We start from the raw sequence: 20,960 nt of genomic DNA, 5'->3' as shown, positions 1-20,960 counted from the left end.
AAAAAAAAAGCCAGGTGTGCTGACATGGACCTGTTGTCCCAGCTACTCGAGAGGCTGAAGTGGGAGGATCACTTGAGCCTGGGAAGTTGAGGCTGCAGTGAGCCATGTATTCTTCATCCTTCACTGTATAGCATGATATGGGAAGATCCTGCCATTTCCTTGTTTTTGTTTGTTGGTTTGTTTTATTTATTATTATTATTTTTTTAAGACAGGGTCTTGCTCTGATGCTCAGGCTGGTCTCAAACTCCTGGGTTCAAGTGATCCTCCCGCCTTGGCCTCTCAAAGTTCTGGGATTACAGATGCGAGCTACCACTCCTGGCTGCTCCTGTCATTTCATTTGTTTTTCCAGAAAATTATGCATTGTGATTTTGTACTATGAAGGAAGTCATGGAAAACAGAAATGTATCAGACATGGTCCTGTTTACCCCATATCTTATACTTCATAAAAAGTAATAAGGCAAATACAGCAATAATTCTAAAATTGGAATGTTCATGATCACTATCATAAGAGAAAGTGCATTAAAGAAGAAACAGTTGATTTTCTAGCTGAACAATATCAAGGACAATTTTAACTGGTTTCAAGTTGGACTGAACTAGACCAACTCTTAGCTACTCTAGTTCTAGCCATAGAAATTAGATTGAATGGAGAAAAGGATTAAAATAAACCTTGGTGGCATGTTGACCTTGAGGTGTTAGAAAATCGTTCAGGCTCCTGGAAGTGTACCAGAAGTCTTCCACGCTGTGATAAAATTTGAAGCCAATGTGAAAGTGGAGTTTACCTAGGGAAAGAGGATGGAGCAGTGGTTGTCAGAGTGTGGTCCTCAGACCAGCAGCATCACCCAGAAGCTTGTTAGAAGGGCAGATTTTCAGGCCCCATCCCTGATCTACTAAATCTGAAACTCTGGTGATGGGGCCCAGCAGTCTGTTTTAATGCTCTCCCAGGGATTCTGGTGCACACTAAAGTTTGAGAGTAACTGAGACAGAGGGAAAAAATGGGACTAAGGACTCCAGTTTAAGGTTTGTAAGTCTGAAGACAACAAAAAGAAGTCTCACCATTGGAGAGGAGCCATGGCAGTGAAACTTCCATAAAAGCCACAGGAGGAGAGAATTTCAAGGAGATAGTCAGTATTGTCCAATTCTACAGGAAATTTAGTTCTGTTTGGGATATTTGTACCACTTCCAAAGTGAGACCTTGTGTTTGCCTCTTAACTTTTCTGAGCCTTAGTCTGTTAACCTATAAGATGAGTCTGGCATCATGTTCTGCCCCCATCGTAAGGTTTTTGAGTGAATCAAATTAGATGGTAAGCCAAGCATGGTAGCACACACCTGTAGTCCCAGCTACTTAGGAGGCCAAGGCAGGAGGATTGTTTGAGCCCAGGAGTTCAAGACCAGCCTGAACAATATAGCAGACCCTGTCTCAAAAAAAACAATTAGTAGATTCAATGGCATTATCAAAGTAAACAAAGATTCATGAAGTAACTAATCTTTCGATTACCATAGCCATGAATTCTGGCCATAATTCTGCTCTGTTGCCCAGGCTGGAGTGCAGTGGCACCATCTCGGCTCATTGCAGCCTCCACCTCCCGAGTTTAAGTGATTCTCCTGCCTCAGCCTCCCGAGTAGCTGGGATTACAGTCATGCGCCTTCATGCCCGGCTAATTTTTGTAGTTTTAGTAGAGACAGGGTTTCACCATGTTGGCCAGGCTGGTCTCAAACTCCTGACCTCAGCTGATCTGCCTGCCTTGGCCTCCCAAAGTGCTGGGATTACAGGTATGAGCCACTGTGGCTGGCCAGTTCTGGCCATAATTCTAAAACCTAACTTCAGGACTAAAGCTCTCAAGAAGACTGGTGTTTTTGTTTTTGTTTTATAACAACGCTCCCATGTACTTGCATGAGTTAAATGCTGGTAGAGCAGATACTAGAGGATAATATAACCTGCCTGGATATCAAGTACATACCAGTCCTCAGGGACTGGCATAGATGGTGGAGATGCCCCATTTCCTGAATATACATTTTTTGTAACTTCTTACAGTTAAGATAGCTGAGTCAGCATTTTAACTGTTTATTAACAATGGAAACACATGGAATTTGAGTCATATTTCTGGGAAGGCAACAGATTCCATACTGGTAAGAAATTTTGTGTTCCCTTTTTGTGAGAATCGTAAACTGATGACAAATATCACTCATTCCGATTTAACAGATGGAAAAACTGAAGTATACAGTAGTGATGCTTAAGAAGGGCGCTATGCATAGATGGTAAAATTTACCACCTATGTAGTATGATTTGATAGGTGCTTACATTCCTCAGTGTCACAGATTTTGTCCCCTGACAATCTGCCAGCATACTTGTAATTCCTACTGTTCACAGTTACTCCTTCAGGGCCATTTCAAGGTTCTCAATAAATGCTTATTTGAGTGATTGAACAAACAAGATACTAAAGACATAGAGTGCCTTAAATTGGATAGATGCCTTATCTGAAAAGTGTAAGATTATCGACTCTAGCATTATTTTGAATATATGTATACGATTTAACCCATTATTAGCTACTACTTAGGTGCCGGGTTTTGATGGAGTAGTATCCAGTAGGCTGATGTTTTATGTAGTGAAGATGTAGGAAAACGCTAGAGTTTTAGAGCAGCGCCTTTGGCTTCTAGGATCTTAGGGAAAGTAGGAGATGTGATACGCTTAACTAATCTGGATGCCACGTGAGATTTATTTATTTTTGAAACAGGGTCTAGCTGTGTCACCCAGGCTGCAGTGCAGTGGCATGATCACGGCTCACTGTAGCCTGGACCTCCTGGGCTCAAGTGATCTTCCCACCTCAGCTTCCCAAGTAGCTGAGACCCCACCATGCCTGGCTAATTTATTATTATTATTATTATTTGTAAAGATGGGGTCTTGCTTTGTTGCTCAGGCTGGTCTCGAACTCCTGGGCTCAAATGATCCTCCTGCCTCAGCCTCCCAAACTGCAGGTATTACAGGCATGAACCACCATGCCTGGTCTGCATGAATTTTGAAATATCAAAAGGAAGTAAATAAGATGGGAGAGATGCACCGTTCCTGGGTTTCTGGAGGTATTGAAATACAGGTTGATGTGTAGAGTGGTGGAGCAAACTCCTATTCCATCTCCTTGCTTCAAAAACCCATTTAACATATTTTCCTTGGATAGAGAATGTGTCAGATATTAAACTGTTAAGAACAGATACTACACTTGATCTTAGCCAAAAGGATAAGTTTCACTGGAGTAGCCTGCAGTAGATCTGGAGCTTCTCTTCTGGAGACCACTTAAGAGGCTACTTTAATAGGTGAAAAGATGATAAGGAATTAAAAAAAGGAACATTTCAGTGGTAACAGAGAGGCAGGGACAGATGGAAATATTTCAGGAATAGCATGGAAGATAATATTCCGCATCACCTGCACTCTGATTCACTCTGGTAAATGGGACACGTGGGGGATCGGCTTCCTAAGCTATCCCAGTACTTTACACATGTTTGTTTCTGTGCCCATGAAATCGCCAGTGTCTTTAAGGTAAGGATCATATATTTTTATCTGTGTTCCTAGAACCCTTTCAAAGACACGCTGAAAGGTGGCCTGTATGGTTGCTGAATCATTGGAAAATAGACATTCATAAATGACTAAAGATTACAGGTTATCTCACAGTAAAATCATTAGCATTAAAAGTTCAGTAATGACTGATGAGACACTACACTGATTACATTTCAACCTAATCTTTCAAAAGCGATTTATTTTTAAAAGTCTCCATTAAACTGGTAAATTCCTCATCCCACAAATAGCCATAAAGACTGGAGTACCAGCTTCAAAATACTTTTTTTTCTTTTTTCTTTTTGAGACGAAGTCTCGCTCTTGTTCCCCAGGCTGGAGTGCGATGGCGCGATCTCTGCTCATTGCAACCTCCGCCTCCCGGGTTCAAGCGATTCTCCTGCCTCGGCCCCCCAGTAGCTGGGATTACAGGCGCCTGCCACCACGCCCGGCTAATTTTTGTATTTTTTTTTTTTTAATAGAGACGGGGTTTTACCATGTTGACCAGGCTGATCTAGAACTCCTGACCTCAGGTGATCTACCGGTCTCGGCCTCCCAAAGTGCTGGGATTACAGGCCACCCACCCAGGCCACCGCGCCCGGCCTCAAAATACTTTTTTCCTTAGCTGATTTTATCGAGTGGCTATGTGCCTAAGGGAGTGTTCTAAGCAGACGTTAGTTAGGACCCAGAACGTGGGAAGTACTGGTTTCCAGATCAATTTGGTGGTGATCGTAAACCGATTCAAATCTCTAAATCCCAATTGCACGCCGACGTTACGGAACCAAAAACGCTGACGCCCACATTTCTGGGCGGACGCACAAGTATGTTACGATGGCTCGATTGCTTTTGCCTAGCGGAAACCATTCACTAAGGACCGAGCACCAAATAATCAAGGAAAAGGAAGTGAGTTAAGGACGTACTCGTCTTGGTGAGAGCGTGAGCTGCTGAGATTTGGGAGTCTGCGCTGGGCCCGCTTGGAGTTCTGAGCCGATGGAAGAGTTCACTCATGTTTGCACCCGCGGTGATGCGTGCTTTTCGCAAGAACAAGACTCTCCGCTATGGAGTCCCCATGTTGGTGAGTGGAGTGAGGAGAATCTTCCGCAAGGGGTGGGACCCTCCTCCTTGGCAGGATCAAGACCTGGGAGGGAATCTGTAAAATGTGAAGTTAAGGGCTGGCACTCGGGCTAGGAAGGAGCTAGCGACGGGGTGAGAGCTTTCCTAAAAGCTCTTCTACCAGTCTTTTCCACACCCCCCACTTCCCCGCCGCTGTCCCCCACTCCCGGTTGGATTTCAGGTGTACTAGGATCTGTCTGCTTGTGAGCGTGGCGTCTTTCCCATCGTCGAACGCGGTCATTGTTACTACCCTTGATTCACAGTTAAGTAAATTGAAGCTCAGAGAATTCAGTCAGAACCACACTTTAAGCCAAGTTTGGATGATTACTAAGCTTGCTTCCTCGCCCCCAACTTAGCTATGTTTTGACGATACTGTGGATCATTGGGACTAGATGTATTCCATTTAACTGCACGAATTCCTGGTATCTTTCTGTTTCATCTTTCTAGTTTGTGAATTAGCTTAATTCTTAGAGTTGTGATGAACTAATAACACCTTGTGAATAAAGTGTTGAGTACGGTGCCTGCCACATTGTAGCCAGAATGGTTGCTGTGTTATAATTTCTAAAGCACGTTGAAAACAGCTTCCGTGTTTATATAGTTTCATCCATTTCCACACTGAGTTCCCTAAGGATGTCATGAAATGCAGGCTGAGGCTGGCTTAAGACAAACAGAGTTGAAATCCAGATGACTCTTATTTGCTTTTTGATCACGGGCCAGTTATTTTGCTTCAGCAAGCCTTGATGTGTTAGTAAATGAAATAATTAAAGCATATGAACAAAAGCTGCTTTTAAATACAGACTGTATTTTTATTTTGTATGAATGTTGGCGCAGATGAAATTACCAGCTTCTCCATTTAAGCAGACTAAAGGAAAGAAGTGATCTTAGAAAGGTAATGGATATTTTACACAGTTTTGAAAAATCCAGATTCATCAAATGTGGATTTTAGGAATCCCCAAAAGATTCACCCATTTAAAGTATCTGGGCCAAGCACGATGGCTCACACCTGTAATCCCAGTGTTAGGGGAAGCCAAGACAGGAGGATCGCTTCAGGTCAGGAGTTCCAAAGCAGCAAGACCTCTGTCTCTCCAAAAAAAAAAAAGTGTTCAATTTGTTGTTTTTAGCAAATTCGATATTAGTATACTAATATATTTGTATATTAGTATATTCTTAGTTATGGAGCCATCACCACAATTTTAGAACATTTTCATTACCCCCAAAAAAGCATCATAACTAATAGTAGTCACTTCCCATTTCTTCCTACCTCTTAATGCTGGCCTGGTAAACCACTAATCTACTTCTACCCGTAAATTTGCTTATTCTGCACATTTCATATTAACACACTAATACAACGTGGGTTTTTTGTGACTGGATTCTTCCACTTAGAATGTTTTTAAGGTTCATTCACATTGTAACATATATCAATACTTCATTCCTTTTGATGGATATAATTCCATTGTTTGGATATATTTTATCAGTTGATGAACATTTGGGTTGTTTCAATTTTTGACTATTATGAATAATGCTGCTATGAACATTTATGTACACGCTTTGTGTGGAAGTATGTTTTCATTTCTCTCGGGTAGGGAATATACCTAGACGTGGAATTGCTAGGTCATATGGTAACTCTTCAACTTTTTAGGATGTGCCAGATGTTTTCCAAAGTGGCTGCATCATTTTACATTCCCACCAGCAATATATGATTTTCAATTTCTCCACATCCTTGCCAACACTTGTTATTGTCCATCTTTTGAATTATTACCCTTTCTAGTAGGTGTGAAGTGATACCTCATTGTGGTTTTGATTTTCATTTCCCTAACGACTTATAATGTTGAGCATCTTTTCAAATGTTTATTGGTCATTTGAATATCTTTTTGGAGAAATGTCTGTTCAAATCCTTTGCCCATTTTTTAATTGGACTATGTTTCCTTTTATTGGACAGAGGTTTCTTTAAAACCCAAAACCAACAAATCTGCCAGTCTTTGTCGAGAGGCTCTGCATGCTTTTTTGGGCATGCTTTCAACATTCAGCCATGCAATTTACAGCTCCATGTATAGCCTTCACTTCTTACTTGCTCAGAGCTTCAAAATTAGTCATAAGTTGAGAATTTAGGGCCTTCTCAGGTCTTTCTTGGGCATATACATTGCTCTGGGCATGTACACAGTTCTAGTTATTTGCATGACTTTCTAAATTCTCAGGAATATATTTGAGCTTTTCAGAGTCCTCTAAGGACACCTTATTCCTATTATCTACCACATCAGACAGTCATAATGTTAAACAATTACCTCTGAATTTTTTTTCTTTTTTTTTTTTTGACAAACGCTTCCTAGGAGAAGTCTGTTCATACTAGTTGAGCTCCATGTCAGGTAAACTACAGAGAGCTTTGTGAATAGCATCTTCCAGGAAGTACCAGACTGGTGAAATGATGACAATTCTCACAGAATGGTGTTTTAAAGGGCTCCAACCTCTCTACCCTCTTCACTTGGTGCCAGGCTTTACATCATGTTTGCAGGCTGTTGGTTTTCATGGTTGTTACGGAGCTTGGGTGGAGGGGTGAGAATATGGCAAATTAAAAATGCCACCAAGCTGTTCTTCCTGAGATTCAGGCATTTTTCTTAGGTAAATACTGTGCACATTGTTGCAAGTTTTTGCTTAATTTTCAGAGTTCTAAAAAAGTTTATTTGACAATTTTTTACAAATATTCTCATTGTTTTTGTGGAGGAAGGGATTTTTGGAGATACTCCACCATGTCATTGATATCACCCTTTGGTTCTTCTTTATATCTTCTATGTCTTTGGCGAGATTTTCTAATTTTCCATTTGTTTCAAGAAAATCTGTTGTTGTTTGAAGTATTTTTATGATGTTTCCTTTGAGGTCTTTGTCATCTTTGTCAGATAATTCTAATCTCTGATTTATCTCTGTGTTAGCATCTCTCCATAGCCTTTTTAAAATTCAAGTTTGTCTTAGTCCATTTGTGTTGCTAGAAAGCAGGGGTCCTCAACCCCTGGGCCACGGACTGGTACTGGTTTGTGGCCTGTTAGGAACTGGGCTGCACAGTAGGAGGTGAGCAGTAGGTGAGTGGGCATTACTGCCTGAGCTCCACCTCCTGTCAGATCAGAGGTGGCATTAGATTCTCATAGGAGCACGAGTCCTATTGTGAACTGCACATGTGAGGGATCTAGGTTGCATGCTCCTTATGAGATCTAATGTCTGATGATCTAAAGTGGAACAGTTTCATCCCCAAACTGCCATCCCGCCCCCCACCCCCGCCACCATCTGTGGAAAAATGGTCTGCCATGAAACTGGTCCCTGGTGCCAGAAAGTTTGGGGACCACTGTTGCTATAAAGGAATACTAGAGGCTGGTAATTTATAAAGGAAAGAATTTTCTTTTGGCTCATGGTTCTGCAGGCTGTACATACTGTGAAGCACGGCACAGCATCTGCTTCTGGTGCGGGCCTCAAGCTGCTTCCACTTGTGGCAGAAGGCAAAAGGGAGCCAGCATGTGCAGAGATCACATGCCAAGAGAGAGGGGAGGGAGGTGGCAGGCTCTTTTTGACAACCAGCTCTCAAGGGAACTAATAGAATGAGAACTCACTCATTACCACAAGGACAGCCTCAAGCCTTTCGTGAGGGATCTGTCCCCATGACCCAAACACCTCCCACTAGGCCTTCCCTCCAACACTGGGGGTCAGATTTCAACAGGAGGTTTGGAGGGTCAAATATCCAAACTGTAGTAAAGTTATTTTCCTGGTTCTTGTCATGACAATGGAATTTGTATTATATCTTGAACATTTTAAATAGTAGGAAATGATATCCTATTTAAGTCTTCTAGTTTAGCAGGATGTCATCATGTTTAACTTGTAGGCAGTAGCCTACTATAATATTTTGGGCTCCCTTTCCTGGAACTTAGGTTCCAGATTTTGCAGTACTAATCTGGTCTGCTTTGTTCACCTGGTGGTACTGGGATTCATGCTTGATCATGTCTGTATGGAATGTTGTAATCAACATATGCTTTTAAAGCCATAAGATTGATTAAGATTACAAAATAAGTGAATAGAGAAGAAGAGAAAACATTGTGCCCTGAGGTACGCCAACATTGGAGAGTTGAGGTATACAGGAGGAAACAATCAAGGAGACTAAGAAAGAGTGACTCTGTGGCAAAAGAAAAACCAGATATGAGGGAAGAGGAGGAGAGTGTGATCAATTGTATGAAATTTTATTCATGAAATCAGATGAAAATAAGTAAATCACCAGATTTAGTAATGTGGATGTCATTGATGGTTGGAATGGATCTAAGAGAGAGTAGGAAGAGCAGCTAGTATAGGCAACTCATTTGAGAAATTTTTCTGCATATAGGAACAAAGAAAGAGGTTGGTATCTGGTTGGAAAGTGGTGTCCAGGAAAGTTTGTTAATAAGATAGGAGAAATAATAGCATTTTTATGCTGGATCCTGCAGTGGTGAGCAAGATTTTGATGATACAGGAAAGGAGAGAATTGATGAATCAGTGTCCTTCAGTAGATAAGAGAAGATTGGAGATAAATGAAGATATTTAGTTAGGAGTGTGGATTCTATGGTAACAGGCAATAAGTGTTGCAGTGCAATTCAAACACCACACACACACACACGCACACACACACTCTATGCATAGTCCTGCACAAAACTCCCCTAACTTCCTACACCAGGCATAACCCCAGGATTCTCAGGCCACCCGTGCTTCTGACCAGCTGGTTACAAATTTGGGTGTTTAAGCCACCCCCTCAGGTTCAATAATTTACTAGAACTACTCATAGAACTCAGGAGAATACTATACTTATGATTACAGTGTTATTATAAAGGATATAAATTAGGAACAGCCAAAAAAACAGACTCATATGTCGAGGTCCAGGAGGGTCCTGCATGCAGAGCTTCTGTGTTCTGTCCCCATGGGATCAGGGCATGTCACCCTCCTTGCACATTGATGTGTTTACCAACCAGGGAGTTCAACCAAGTTTCACTGTCCAGAATTTTTACTGGGGTTTCATTATATAGGCATGGGTGATTGAACCATTGGCCATGTGACTGAACTGTCTCCAGCTCTCCTCTTCTCCCTTGAGGTTTTGAGGTTGGGTTGATATCACATAGCTCAAAGCCCCAGCCCTCTAGTCACATGGCTGGACTTTTCAGCATGGCCTGCCTGTATCTTTTCATTGAAACTGAAACTCAAAAAGTTATTTTGCGTATACAAATCTTACATTTTGACATTGCAGGTATTAGCTGCTTATCTATAACAGATATTTTTTCTGATTTGTTCTCTTTTGATTTTATGTTGTTTTTATTTCATTTATTTGTCAGCATTGAAGTTTTATTTATTATTATTATTGTTGTTTTTTTAAGAGAGGAGGTCTTGCTGTGTTGCCCAGGCGGGTCTTAAACTCCTGGCCTCAAATGATTCTCCCACCTCAGCCTCCGGCGTAGTTGGGATTACAGGGATAAGCTACCATACCCACCCAGAAGTTTTAAATTTTTATGTGGTCACATATACTTGGTTTTGAAATTTATAGCCTCTGATGATAAAATCTTGTGATGGGAAAGAAAATGAAATTCATAACCTCAAGGTTTTGTTGGTATTCTCAACTTCAAAATTATAAACATTTATGTTTTATACCTTTTAATATTTAATTCTTTAATTGGTATATAAATATATTTATAAAAAAAAAAGGAAGGTAGGGGCCGGGCGCAGTGGCTCACGCCTGTAATCCCAGCACTTTGGGAGGCTGAGGCAGGTGGATCACAAGGTCAGGAGTTTGAGACCATCCTGGCCAATATGGTGAAACCCTGTCTCTACTGAAAATATAAAAAATTAGTCGAGTGTGGTGGTAGGCGCCTGTGGTCCCAGCTACTCAGGAGACTGAGACGGGAGAATTACTTGAGCCTGGGAGGTGGAGGTTGCAGTGAGCTGAGGTCACACCACTGCACTCCAGCCTGGGTGACAATGCAAGACTCTGCCACACACAAAAAAATATGTGTATATCTATCATCTATCTATCTATCTATCTATCTATCTATCATCTATCTATCTATCTCTATGTGTGTGTGTATGTATATATATATATTTATATATGTGTGTATATATATGTGTATGTATATATATATATAATTATATATAAATTAAATTAAAAGAAAGGTAGGGATCAAACTTAATTTTTTTCCAAATGGCTACATCTTTCAGCTTCAGAATGACGGATTAAAGCTAATTAGATTTTTTTCTTTTTCTTTCTTTTTTTTTTTTTTGACAGAGTCTCACTCTGTCACCAGGCTGGAGTACAATGGCGCAGTCTTGGCTCACTGCAACCTCCACCTCCCGGATTCAAGCGATTCTCCTGCCTCAGCCTCCCGAACAGCTGGGACTACAGGTGCGTGCCACCACACCCGGCTACTTTATGTATTTTTAGGAGAGATGGGGTTTCACCGTATTGGCCAGGCTGGTCTTGAACTCCTGACCTCGTGATTCTCCCGCCTTGGCCTCCCAAAGTGCTGGGATTACAGGCATGAAACTAATTAGATTTTTGGATGACATGATAAAGTAGCAATGACAACTTGGGGATCTTTTAAGGTTACCACATACTGAGAAGTGTGGTAAATTTCATGAGATTTCTTTTTTTCTTTAGAAAAAAGTGGCAGTATTTACTTAAGGAGTGAAGATGTCATTTATCTGACCCAGAAATTCCATTACTGGATATTTTTTCTCCAGTATATGTGTACAAAAACAAATGTAGTTGGGAGGCTGAGGCAGGAGGATCTCTTGAACCCGGGAGGCAGAGGTTGCAGTGAGCCGAGATCGCGCCACTGCACTCCAGCCTGAGTGACAGAGCGAGACTCTGTCTCAAAAAAAAAAAAAAAGAAAAAGAAAAGAAATATATTTGTGTTAGAAAATGTATGAGTGAGTAGTGCACATAAATAATGTATGTAATATGCATTATGTTTACATATATATAATTATATAACATGTAGTTATAAAAATATCATATGTATGACACACATACAAATATAAAAAGATCTCCACTGGGTGTGGTGGCTCATGCCTGTAATCCCAGCACTTTGGGAGGCTGAGGCGGGTGGATCACTTGAGCCCAGGAGTTCAAGACCAGCCTGGGCAACATGGTGAAACCCCGTATCTACTGAAAATACACAAATTAGCTGGGTATGGCAGTGGATGCTTGTAATCCCAGCTACTCGGGAGGCTGAGGCAGGAGAATTGCTTGAACCTGGGAAGCGGAGGTTGCAGTGAGCTGAGATCGCTCCTCTGCACTCTAGCCCAGGCAACAGAGGGAGACTCGGTCTCAAAAAATAAATAAATAAATAAAAAAGTACAGACCAGTATTATATACTACACGTAAGTATCAATTCCTGGGTCAAATAAATGACATCTTCACTTCTTAAATAAATATTGCCAGGTTTTTCAAAAGAAAAAAGAAATCACATGAAATTTACCACACTTCCCAGTATGCAGTAATCTTAAAAGATCCCCAAATTGTCATTGCTGCTTTATCATGTCATCCAAAAATCTAATTAGCTTTAATCCCTCATTCTGAAGCTGAAAGGTCTAGCCATTTGCAAAAAAATAAAGTTTGATCCCTACCTTCCTTTTTATATAAATATACTTGTATTACCAATTAAATGATTAAATATTAAAAGGTATAAAACACTATAAAACATAAACTTTTATAATTTTGAAATTAAGAATACCAACAAAACCTTGAAGCTGTGACATTATTCCAGAAATCATTCAACTATCAAACAAGAGAATGAGTAAATAAACTGTGTTCTGTTTTTATAATGGAATACCATATAGCAAAGAAAATTAACTATAGCTGCATACAATATACTTTAATCTAAAATACATAATTTCTCACTAAAAAAAGTTACACCAAAGAATAGTTTTAATAAAATTCAAAAACAGAAAAGGCTTAATTATAGAATTTAGTTATTATATATAGATGGTAAAGTAAAGAAGAAAATCAAGAAGTGAATGCAATAAAATCTAGCTTTTGTGTTAACGGTAAAGAGAGGAAGGTTACCCTTTTATTTGCAAGGGGTATATGTGTTGGCAGTATTCTATTTGTTAAACTGGGTAGTTAATGCATTGTAGTTTATGTTACAATTATTATCTCTAATGCTTTATATACACTTTTGTGTGTGTTTATTAATAAAATATTAATGCAGTGTGCAAGATGGTAAGCACGATGCATATTATGTCTCCGTTTGTATTAAAGGGAGAGTGTGGTATGTTTAAAATGTCTGTGCTTATACATGGATTGACGATTTTTTGAAGGACAACCAATAAGTTGGAAACAGTGGTTATATTGGGGGGAAAGACATAAATAAGATAGAAATTGTACCCTTTGAGTTCAGGCAAAATACTACCCTAATGAGGGCTCCCTACCCCTTTCATCCCCCCTTGAAGAATGGCTTCAGTCATTTAGTAGAAGGGCTAAGCTTTTGAAAATATTATTTTCTTCTTTTGTTAAATCAGCAAAATGTCAGGTATGTCTGCTTTTTCTGAGTTGTGTAAATTCCACAGTTTGGCTGATGCAAAAATATTTGAAGTCCAGTCTATAGAAGTTTTCAGTTAGCTACTTTGAGATACAGCATTTGGTATTAACAAAATTCCACAACATAAACCTTTGTAATACATTGCAGCACTGAAGATAGCAAATTGACCTAAAAGCACAAAAAGATGAATTAACCAAATGAATTGGATGAATTGAACTCAAATTATATTTCTTAATTTATTAGGGGAAAATGATGGGAGAACAGAAAGTAAAATATTAAAAATTAAAATTGTTATTCTACTAAACACGTATAGTTAGGTGTAAATTGGACAAAATCATTTGTGTGTTGTTGTTTTTAGAGAATACATTTATAAATGCAATGACAGTATTGTAAATATGTTTTCTTTGCATAGAAGATAACTCTTAGTTAGCTGTCACTGCTGTATTGCTTCAGTATGAGGTGAGAGGTGACCCAGCTGACTATTTGTAAGGTTCTTGTATTGGTTTGAACCCCGAGAGCGCGCCAATGGACAACACTGAGGCGGTGTGGAGCAACATGCTGTTTTAATGAGCGCCTGGGTGCAGGCGGGCTGAGGCCTAAAATGGCGTCAACCCCAAGTGAGGACGGGACGAAAGTTTTACAGTCTCCTGTAAACAGGAAGTGTCCTAGTCTGACGTAATTGCTAAGTTGTAACTGGATGGCCTCTTTCTGGATCTTCAGGGGTATGTGTCTTCTGGCCGGCTCTCTTCCTGCTTCTGCTATCTTGCTGGCGCACCCTGCTGGCGCAAGTAGCCTTGAGCCTTGGGACTGGGCCTGAGAAGGGAAGAGTTTTTCTTTCATCTCCTTAAGCTTTCAGGCCCCGGGGAGAACCTTACATTCCTGTCTATTTGGTTATAGAAAAGGGAAAAGGGATGACTTTCTCAATAACTACTTCAGGCGTGACATAGGGGTGGCGTGGGCACCTTGGAAAAAGAAAACCTTAATTTTTTGGGTATTCTTGAGAGACGGCCTGGTGTCCACCATGTCGTTGTATCAGGAGCATCATCTGGATTGTCTGGAAACACATCTGTGCCTGCAAGACAGTTATGTTGAGAGGACAAGGCGGTGTGGACAGGGAGAGGCATGGCCTCATTTGCTGCTTCACAAATGAAAGACCCTGTCTGGATTAAGGAGGGAAGGTAATTCCTGAAGGGCTCAGAGTCTGGTAAGGGTGGAGGCCCCAAGACAAAAGTTCAGCCATACATGATTGCAAAGGGACTATAAAAAGAGGGTGCTTTTGATGTTGCACAGAGCCTTATGAGGGCAAAAGGGAGATTTTTTTTTTTGTCCACGACTGCTGGGTTTTTAGAGCCAGCTTGGTGAGTTGGGCTTTAAGGACAGAGTTAATTTTTTCAACTTTGCCTGAAGATTGAGGCCTGTAGGGTGTGTGGAGAACCTACTTTATTCTTAAGGATGTAGAGACACCTTGGATAATTTGGCTGATTAAGGTGGGCCTGTATCGGACTGGATGGATGTTGGGAGGCCGAAATGGGGAATTATATGCATGATGAGAGTTTGTGTGACATTTGCACCTTCTGAAGTTGTTGGGAACACTTCTGCTTACCTGGAGAAGGTACAGACCAAGACTAGAAGATAGCGGAGCTGTTTATTGGGCGGCATGTGAGTGAAGTTTACTTGCCAATCTTGCCTGGGTACCTGGCCCCGGGCTTGGTGGGTAGGAAAAGGCGGTGGCCGGAGGGAGCCCTGGGGTGACACGGAGTGGCAGATAGAGCAGGACTGGGTAATTTCTTGAACATAGCTGGAAAGGTGAGGACAAGTGAGAACAGGGCGGAGAAGTTGCAAGAGAATTTGTAACCAACATGGAAAGTGTTGGGGAGGCTTTGGAGATGAGGAAGGCTTTGAGAGTGAGGAAGAATGAAGTGCCTTTCCTTGACATACCATGGTCCTTGCTTTTGAAGGTTTTGGGCTCAGAAGTCCTCCTTTTCTTCTGAGGAGTAAAGAGGAGAGAACAAGGACAGGGACAGAAACTGGCCTTGCATGGGTTGCAGGGCTACTTGTTTGGCTACCTGATCTGCTAGCGCATTTCCAGCCGATATAGGATTGTCCCGGGTTTGGTGGCCCCTGCAATGAATGAAGGCAGCTTTCTGCGGGAGTCTGGCAACTTGAAGGAGCTTGCTGGTAAGAGAGCCATTTATGACAGGAGTGTTTTTTGCAGTTAAAAAACCTTGTTCTTTCCACATAGACGAGTGTGAGTGTACTATATGGAACGCATAATGAGAATCTGAATATATGTTAATTTGTTGTCTGGCTACTAGAGTGAGATCTTGAGTGAGAGCAGTGCATTCAGCTTTTTGGGAGGTGGTGCCTAGGGGGAGCGGATTGGCTTCAGTAGTGTGTGTGAGGGGGTGACACTATATCATAGCCAGCATGCTGGCATCCTTGACATAGGAAGGAGCTGCCATCTACAAACCAAGTAAAGGAGGCATCTGGAAGGGGTTGGGCTGTTAGGTTTGGAAAAGGTGTAAGAAAGGTTTGAACAGTGTTCACACAGAAGTGTGTAGGGTCTTGGGCGGTTGTAGCTTCAGGAAAGAGCATGGCAGGGTTTAGATGAGAGCTGGTTAGCACGGTGATTTGGGGGGTTTCTATGAACAGAGCATACAGTTGGAGGAGCCGTGGGGCAGAGATGAGACTTAGTACACTGTGGTGAGCTAGCATGTCTTTGATATTATGGGTTGAATAAACTGTTAGGTTGGCATGGAGAGATAGTTTTAGGCTTTCAAGGATGAAGACAGCAGCTGCCTCCAGTGCTTGGAGGCAGGCAGGCCATCTGAGAACTGTGGCTTCAAGCTGTTTGGAGAGGTAGGCGATAACCTGGAGGGTGGGTCTCTTAGACTGGGTTAGAACACCTAGTGCAACTCTACACGTTCGTCGGTATAGAGGGAGAAAGGTTTGGTGAGGTCTGGGAGAGTGAGGATGGGGGCTGAGATGAGAGCCTTCTGGAGTAGATGGAAAGGTTGGGTAATAGGCTGTGCAGGGTTTGAAGGCTCATGGAGAGGGCCTTTAGTGTCTTGGTATAATGGTTTGGCAAGTAGAGCAAAGGAGGGAACCCAGAGCCTAAAATACCCCACTAGTCCTAGGAAAGAGAATTTCTTGCTTAGTTTGCAGAGGTGGGAGAGACTGGAGGAGGGATATGTGGTCGGTTGTGAGCCCTCGGGTTCACGGGGTAAGAGCCAGGTCTAGATAAGTGACTAAGGGGGCTCATATTTGTGCTTTCTTAGGGGAGACCCGATACCTCCGTTCTGCCAAGAAGTTTAAAAGAGAGAGATAGCATGGGCGTTGCAGTCTCTTTGAGAGGGGCTACACAGGAGCAGATCATTAACACATTGAAGGAGAGTGGACGATTTTAGGGATAAGGTACAGAGGTCATGAGCAAGGGCCTGTCCAAAAAGATGGGGGCTGTCTCTGAAACCTTGAGGTAGTACGCACCAGGTGAGCTGATGTGAAAGGTGGGTGTCGGGGTTTTCCCACGTAAAGGCAAAGAGGTTTTGGGAATCAGGGTGTAAAGGAATTGTGGAAAAAAGCATCCTTTAGGTTTAGAACAGGAAAATGGGTGGTATTGGAGGGAATTGCAGAAAGTAAAGTATATGGGTTAGGAACTACTGGACATACTGGGAGTATAGCTTGGTTAATGAGCCTGAGGTCCTGGACTAAGTGATAAGTTCCATCTGGCTTTTAAACAGGTAGAACTGGTGTGTTAAAAGGAGAGTTTCTTGGGTGGAGTAGGTGACTGGTGAGGAGGCGAGAAATGATAGGCTTTAGGCCTATGAGAGCTGCTTGGGGGATGGGATACTGCTTCTGTGATAGGAACTGGGTGGACTCTTTAAGGGTAATGCGGACGGGGGTGTGGTGTTTTGCGACTGAAGGTGTGGAAATATTCTAAACAGCGGGGTTAACTACGGATGGGGGATAAGGTAAAGTTGCATGTTTTAAGGTGGCAGGTTGGAGGAGTAGAAGAAAGTTAGATGCCCCGAGGGGTCTGGGTTGATGCGTTGGGTACTATGGGGAATGTGCAAGTGGAGAGTAGTGTGGAGTTTTGAAAGGATGTCTCTGGTATGAGGGCAGAACTAAGAAAGGGTGACTGAAGGAAAAGGTGTGCAGGGAGCAGAAAAGTGGAGGGGTGGCTCAGGGTTTGGAGTCTTGTCTGTCAATTCCCACAACGGAGAAAAGGGAGGACTGGGTGTGTCCTGAAAAATTAGGTAAAGCAGAGTAGTTTGCCCGGTATTAATTTTAAAAAAAATACTGGCCTACCTGCCACCATCAGGGTTACCCTTGGCTCGGATGAAGCGATGGTAGTTGCCGGGGCATCCGTTCCAGGGCACCGTCAATCTTCAGCGGCAAGGCCAATGAGATCAAAGTAGGAGGTTTTGGCCGGCTTAGGAAGTGATGGGGCCGCCCTTGCAGGGGCCGCTCACAGTCCAATTTCCAGTGGGGTCCTCTGCAGAGGGGGCATGGCCTGGTGGGCTTACCTGGATTTGGGCATTGTCTGGACCAGTGGCCTTCATTGCCGCACTTGAAAAGGTGCCAGGTGGAGGTAGGTTGCTAGGAGGCTTCCGTGTGGAGCTGCGGACCCGTGGGCCTGCAGGGCCCCTGATGGCGGAGGCAAGCATTTGAAACTCCGCCTGTTTTTGCCTTTTACTTTCCCTATCACGATTGTTAAAGACTATGAAGGCTAAATTAAGAAGGTCTTGTGAGGTTTGAGGGCCATCATCAAGCTTCTGAAGCTTGCGCCGAATATCGGGGGTGGATTGAGAGATGAACCGAAGGTTTAAGATGGTTCGTTCTGAGGGTTTGAAGGGGGAAGGAGGGTTAACAGGCAGTGGAGGATAGGCAGGGGCGTAAGGTGGCGGGATGAGTTTACAAGCTTTAGGAGAGGGCAGTGGGGGAGGAGAATGGGTACAGGCAATACTAGAATTGTCCCGAGGAGGGGATGGTGTAGGAAAAGAAGTGGATACAGCTGACTGGGAAGATGGCAGCTGGGAAGATGGCAGCTGAGAAGACAACGAGGAGGCTTGGGGGGTTAAAAAAGGTGGTTGAGAGGAAAAGGTAGGGGTTGGGAGGGGTGGATAGCAGTCAGTTGGATCAAACGAGAAAAAAGAGGTAGGGTCGGGAGGAGAAAGGCGACCAGGGCGGTGAGAATGGAGGGGAAGGATTTGAACAGGTAAGCAAGAATTGCAGAGGTTGGGTTGTGAACTGAGTGCAAAAAGGCCTGGACATAAGGAATTTCTTCCCATTTTTCCAGTCGTCGGCAATAATTGCTTAAGTCAGTTAAAATTGTAAAGTTGAATGTTCTATTTGCAGGCCATTTGGACCCATTATTTAATTTGTACTGTGGCCAGGCTGTATTGCAAAAAAGACAGGTACTTAGAGCGAATATCTTGCCCTGAGGCCTAAGGTTTGCAGGTTTTTTATGAAGCAGCCTAGAGGGCTGTTGTTTGGAATGGAGGACCGGAGTTTCCCATAACAGAGGGTAGGCTCAGGAGAACAGGGAAAAAGGAGACCATCCTGGAGGGAAATGATAAAAGGAGCAACTGTCACCGCTGCCTTTTTCGTTCCTGGAACACGATCAAATGGCTTAGAGGCATCCCCCTAAGACCAGATGATCAGCGAGTGCCTGGCACACGCCGGCGCCTTCTTGGACCAACACTGGATATTCGGACCAGAGAAACTAAGAGAGGCCGTGTGAATTTTCCCGGTTAACTGGGCCCCTGAGGAAACTTACCAGTAAGCAAGATCAGTGACCAATGTGCATGCACAGAGAGGCAACTGGAGATCGAGGAGCTTCCTTTGTCTGGCTGCTGTGGCCTGCTGTCTGGGGTGGAGGGGTAGGTTCACAGGGGACGTGGACCAGAACCGCTCCCGGGTTTCAGCACCAGATGTAAGGTTCTTGTATCGGTTCGAACCCTGAGAGCGCACCAACAGACAACATGAGGTGGTGAGGAGCAACATGCTGTTTTGATGAGCGCCTGGATGCAGGTGGGCTGAGGCCTAAAATGGCATCAACCCCAAGTGAGGATGGGACAAAGGTTTTATAGTCTCCTGTAAACAGGAAGTGTCCTAGTCTGACATAATTGCTCTGTTGTACCTGGATGGCCTCTTTCTCAATCTTCAGGGGTACGTATTTTCCGGCCGGCTCTCTTCCTGCTTCTGCTATCTTGCTGGTGCACACTGCTGGTACAAGTAGCCTTGTGCCTTGGGACTGGGCCTGAGAAGGGATGAGTTGTTCATCTCCTTAAGCTTTCAGGTCCCAGGGAGAATCTTACACTATTCATCCCTGCTCTGAGATGTCAGGGAAATCTACAGGTGTCTTCTGAAATCCAAAGTCCATTCTAAGCTTGTTTTATAAGAGTGACACACAATAAGTAATGGTGAGTGAGTTTCTCCTTGTGGTCATGAACTTTTGTAGCAATACTGAAACCGCCTTTGCAAAATTATAACTGAGGAAGTTATGACGATTAAAGAAATCAGACCTAACTGACTCCATCTTGCTTCTAACCTGTAAGCTGCCCTTGTTCATTCCTGGGCATAGGCCGAACTAACTTTGGGAAGGAATTCAGTTCATGGTTTGACTCTGAAACAAAATTGATAATAGCCCTTTCCCAAAAAGACTCCCTTCTTGCCTGGGGACCAGTCTGCCTTTGCAGGACCAACAAATTAGCTACAAGATTAGAAATTACAGTTTATGGGTCATGCAGCCTCTGGCTCCAAGAGTCTGAACCTCCCAAGTTGCTCCTGGGGATAACATCCCTATTGTAAAACCTAACATCAGTTCTTGAGATATTTTGCAGACCCTGCACTGGATGGATCAGCTGACATTACCCAGACGGGTAATTGGGCTCAACCAGTTCTGCCATCCCACCCAGTGACAGAAAACAGCAAGGAAAGCTCACTTTGCCCCCTATGAGTCCATCTCCAAACTGACCAATCAGCACACTCCCCACTTCCCAAGCCCCTACCCACCAAATTATCTAAAAACTCTGATCCCTGAATGCTCGGGGAGACTGATTTGAGTAATAATAAAACTCCGGTTTCCACACAGCTGGCTCTGCAATTCCCCATTGTTATTCCCCATTGTAATTCCCCTGTCTTGATAAATCAGCTCTGTCTAGGTAGCACGCAAGGTGAACCCATTCGGTGGTTACAATTCTTTATTATGAAGTTTAAATCTTTTGAAAATACTGTGCCTCAAATAGGTGCCAGCAAAAAAATGAAAGTGATTCTGTATATCTTAAGATGATGTTTCAGAATTTCACTATATAGTAAGAATTTGAAGACTTTCTTTACCTGTGACCTGTATAGCCATATTGTCCCTGGGAATACAATGTGATATACAGAATATTCTGCAGCAATTTTTCATGAGATTTCTTTATCACTTGGTAAGGTAATGAGAACTCCAATTGCCTTATTTTGAAAAATCATAAAATCAAAAGAATTCTGGTCTTGAAGGAAAAAATGGCAAGTTTTACTGCTGGGTTTACCTTGTGTAATCATAGTACGAAAAGAAAGAAAAACCTTAAACAAAAAAACAATAATGTTATAGAGTTTATTTGAACAAAGAAAATTCATGAATCAGGCAGCACTCAGAACCAGAAGTTGAGAGAGCTCCATTCTGCAATATGGGCAATGAGTATAGACAAAACAGGAAAGTGAAGTACAGAAATAGCTTGGTTGGTTATAGCTAGGCATCTGCCTTATTTGGACATGGTCTGATCAGTTGA

The 20,960-nt window shown here is 42.6% G+C and overlaps 1 protein-coding gene, 1 non-coding gene and 1 pseudogene across 5 annotated transcripts in view; 1 reads left to right on the top strand and 2 right to left on the bottom strand.

Moving 5' to 3' along the window:
* The first annotated feature begins 2,826 nt into the window (after positions 1–2,826).
* LOC103787041 (cytochrome c oxidase assembly protein COX16 homolog, mitochondrial) overlaps positions 2,827–20,960 on the top strand; it is a 35,037-nt gene continuing 16,903 nt past the window's right edge. The window contains exons 1-2 of one of the 4 annotated variants that reach the window (XM_063596270.1): positions 3,408–4,616; positions 10,929–11,045. In XM_063596270.1, coding sequence (XP_063452340.1) covers positions 4,548–4,616; positions 10,929–11,045 — 186 coding nt within the window. In that variant the 5' untranslated portion in view covers positions 3,408–4,547. Of the gene's footprint in view, positions 4,617–10,928; positions 11,046–20,960 lie in introns of all 4 variants that reach the window. The other 3 variants (XM_055097744.2, XM_008977827.7, XM_034937734.3) reach the window with 3 other exon arrangements.
* LOC112437119 (U2 spliceosomal RNA) lies at positions 3,046–3,242 on the bottom strand. The gene has a single exon (XR_003025779.1). It is a non-coding gene; the product is annotated as a U2 spliceosomal RNA (small nuclear RNA).
* Positions 13,713–20,857, bottom strand: LOC129393831 (transcription factor NF-E4-like; annotated as a pseudogene).

Source organism: Pan paniscus, chromosome 15 (genome assembly GCF_029289425.2).
Source record: "Pan paniscus chromosome 15, NHGRI_mPanPan1-v2.0_pri, whole genome shotgun sequence".
In the NCBI taxonomy this organism is placed as follows: Eukaryota; Metazoa; Chordata; class Mammalia; order Primates; family Hominidae; genus Pan; species Pan paniscus.
The sequence above is the reverse complement of the archived record's forward strand: the minus strand, read 5'-3'. Positions and strand labels throughout refer to the sequence as shown.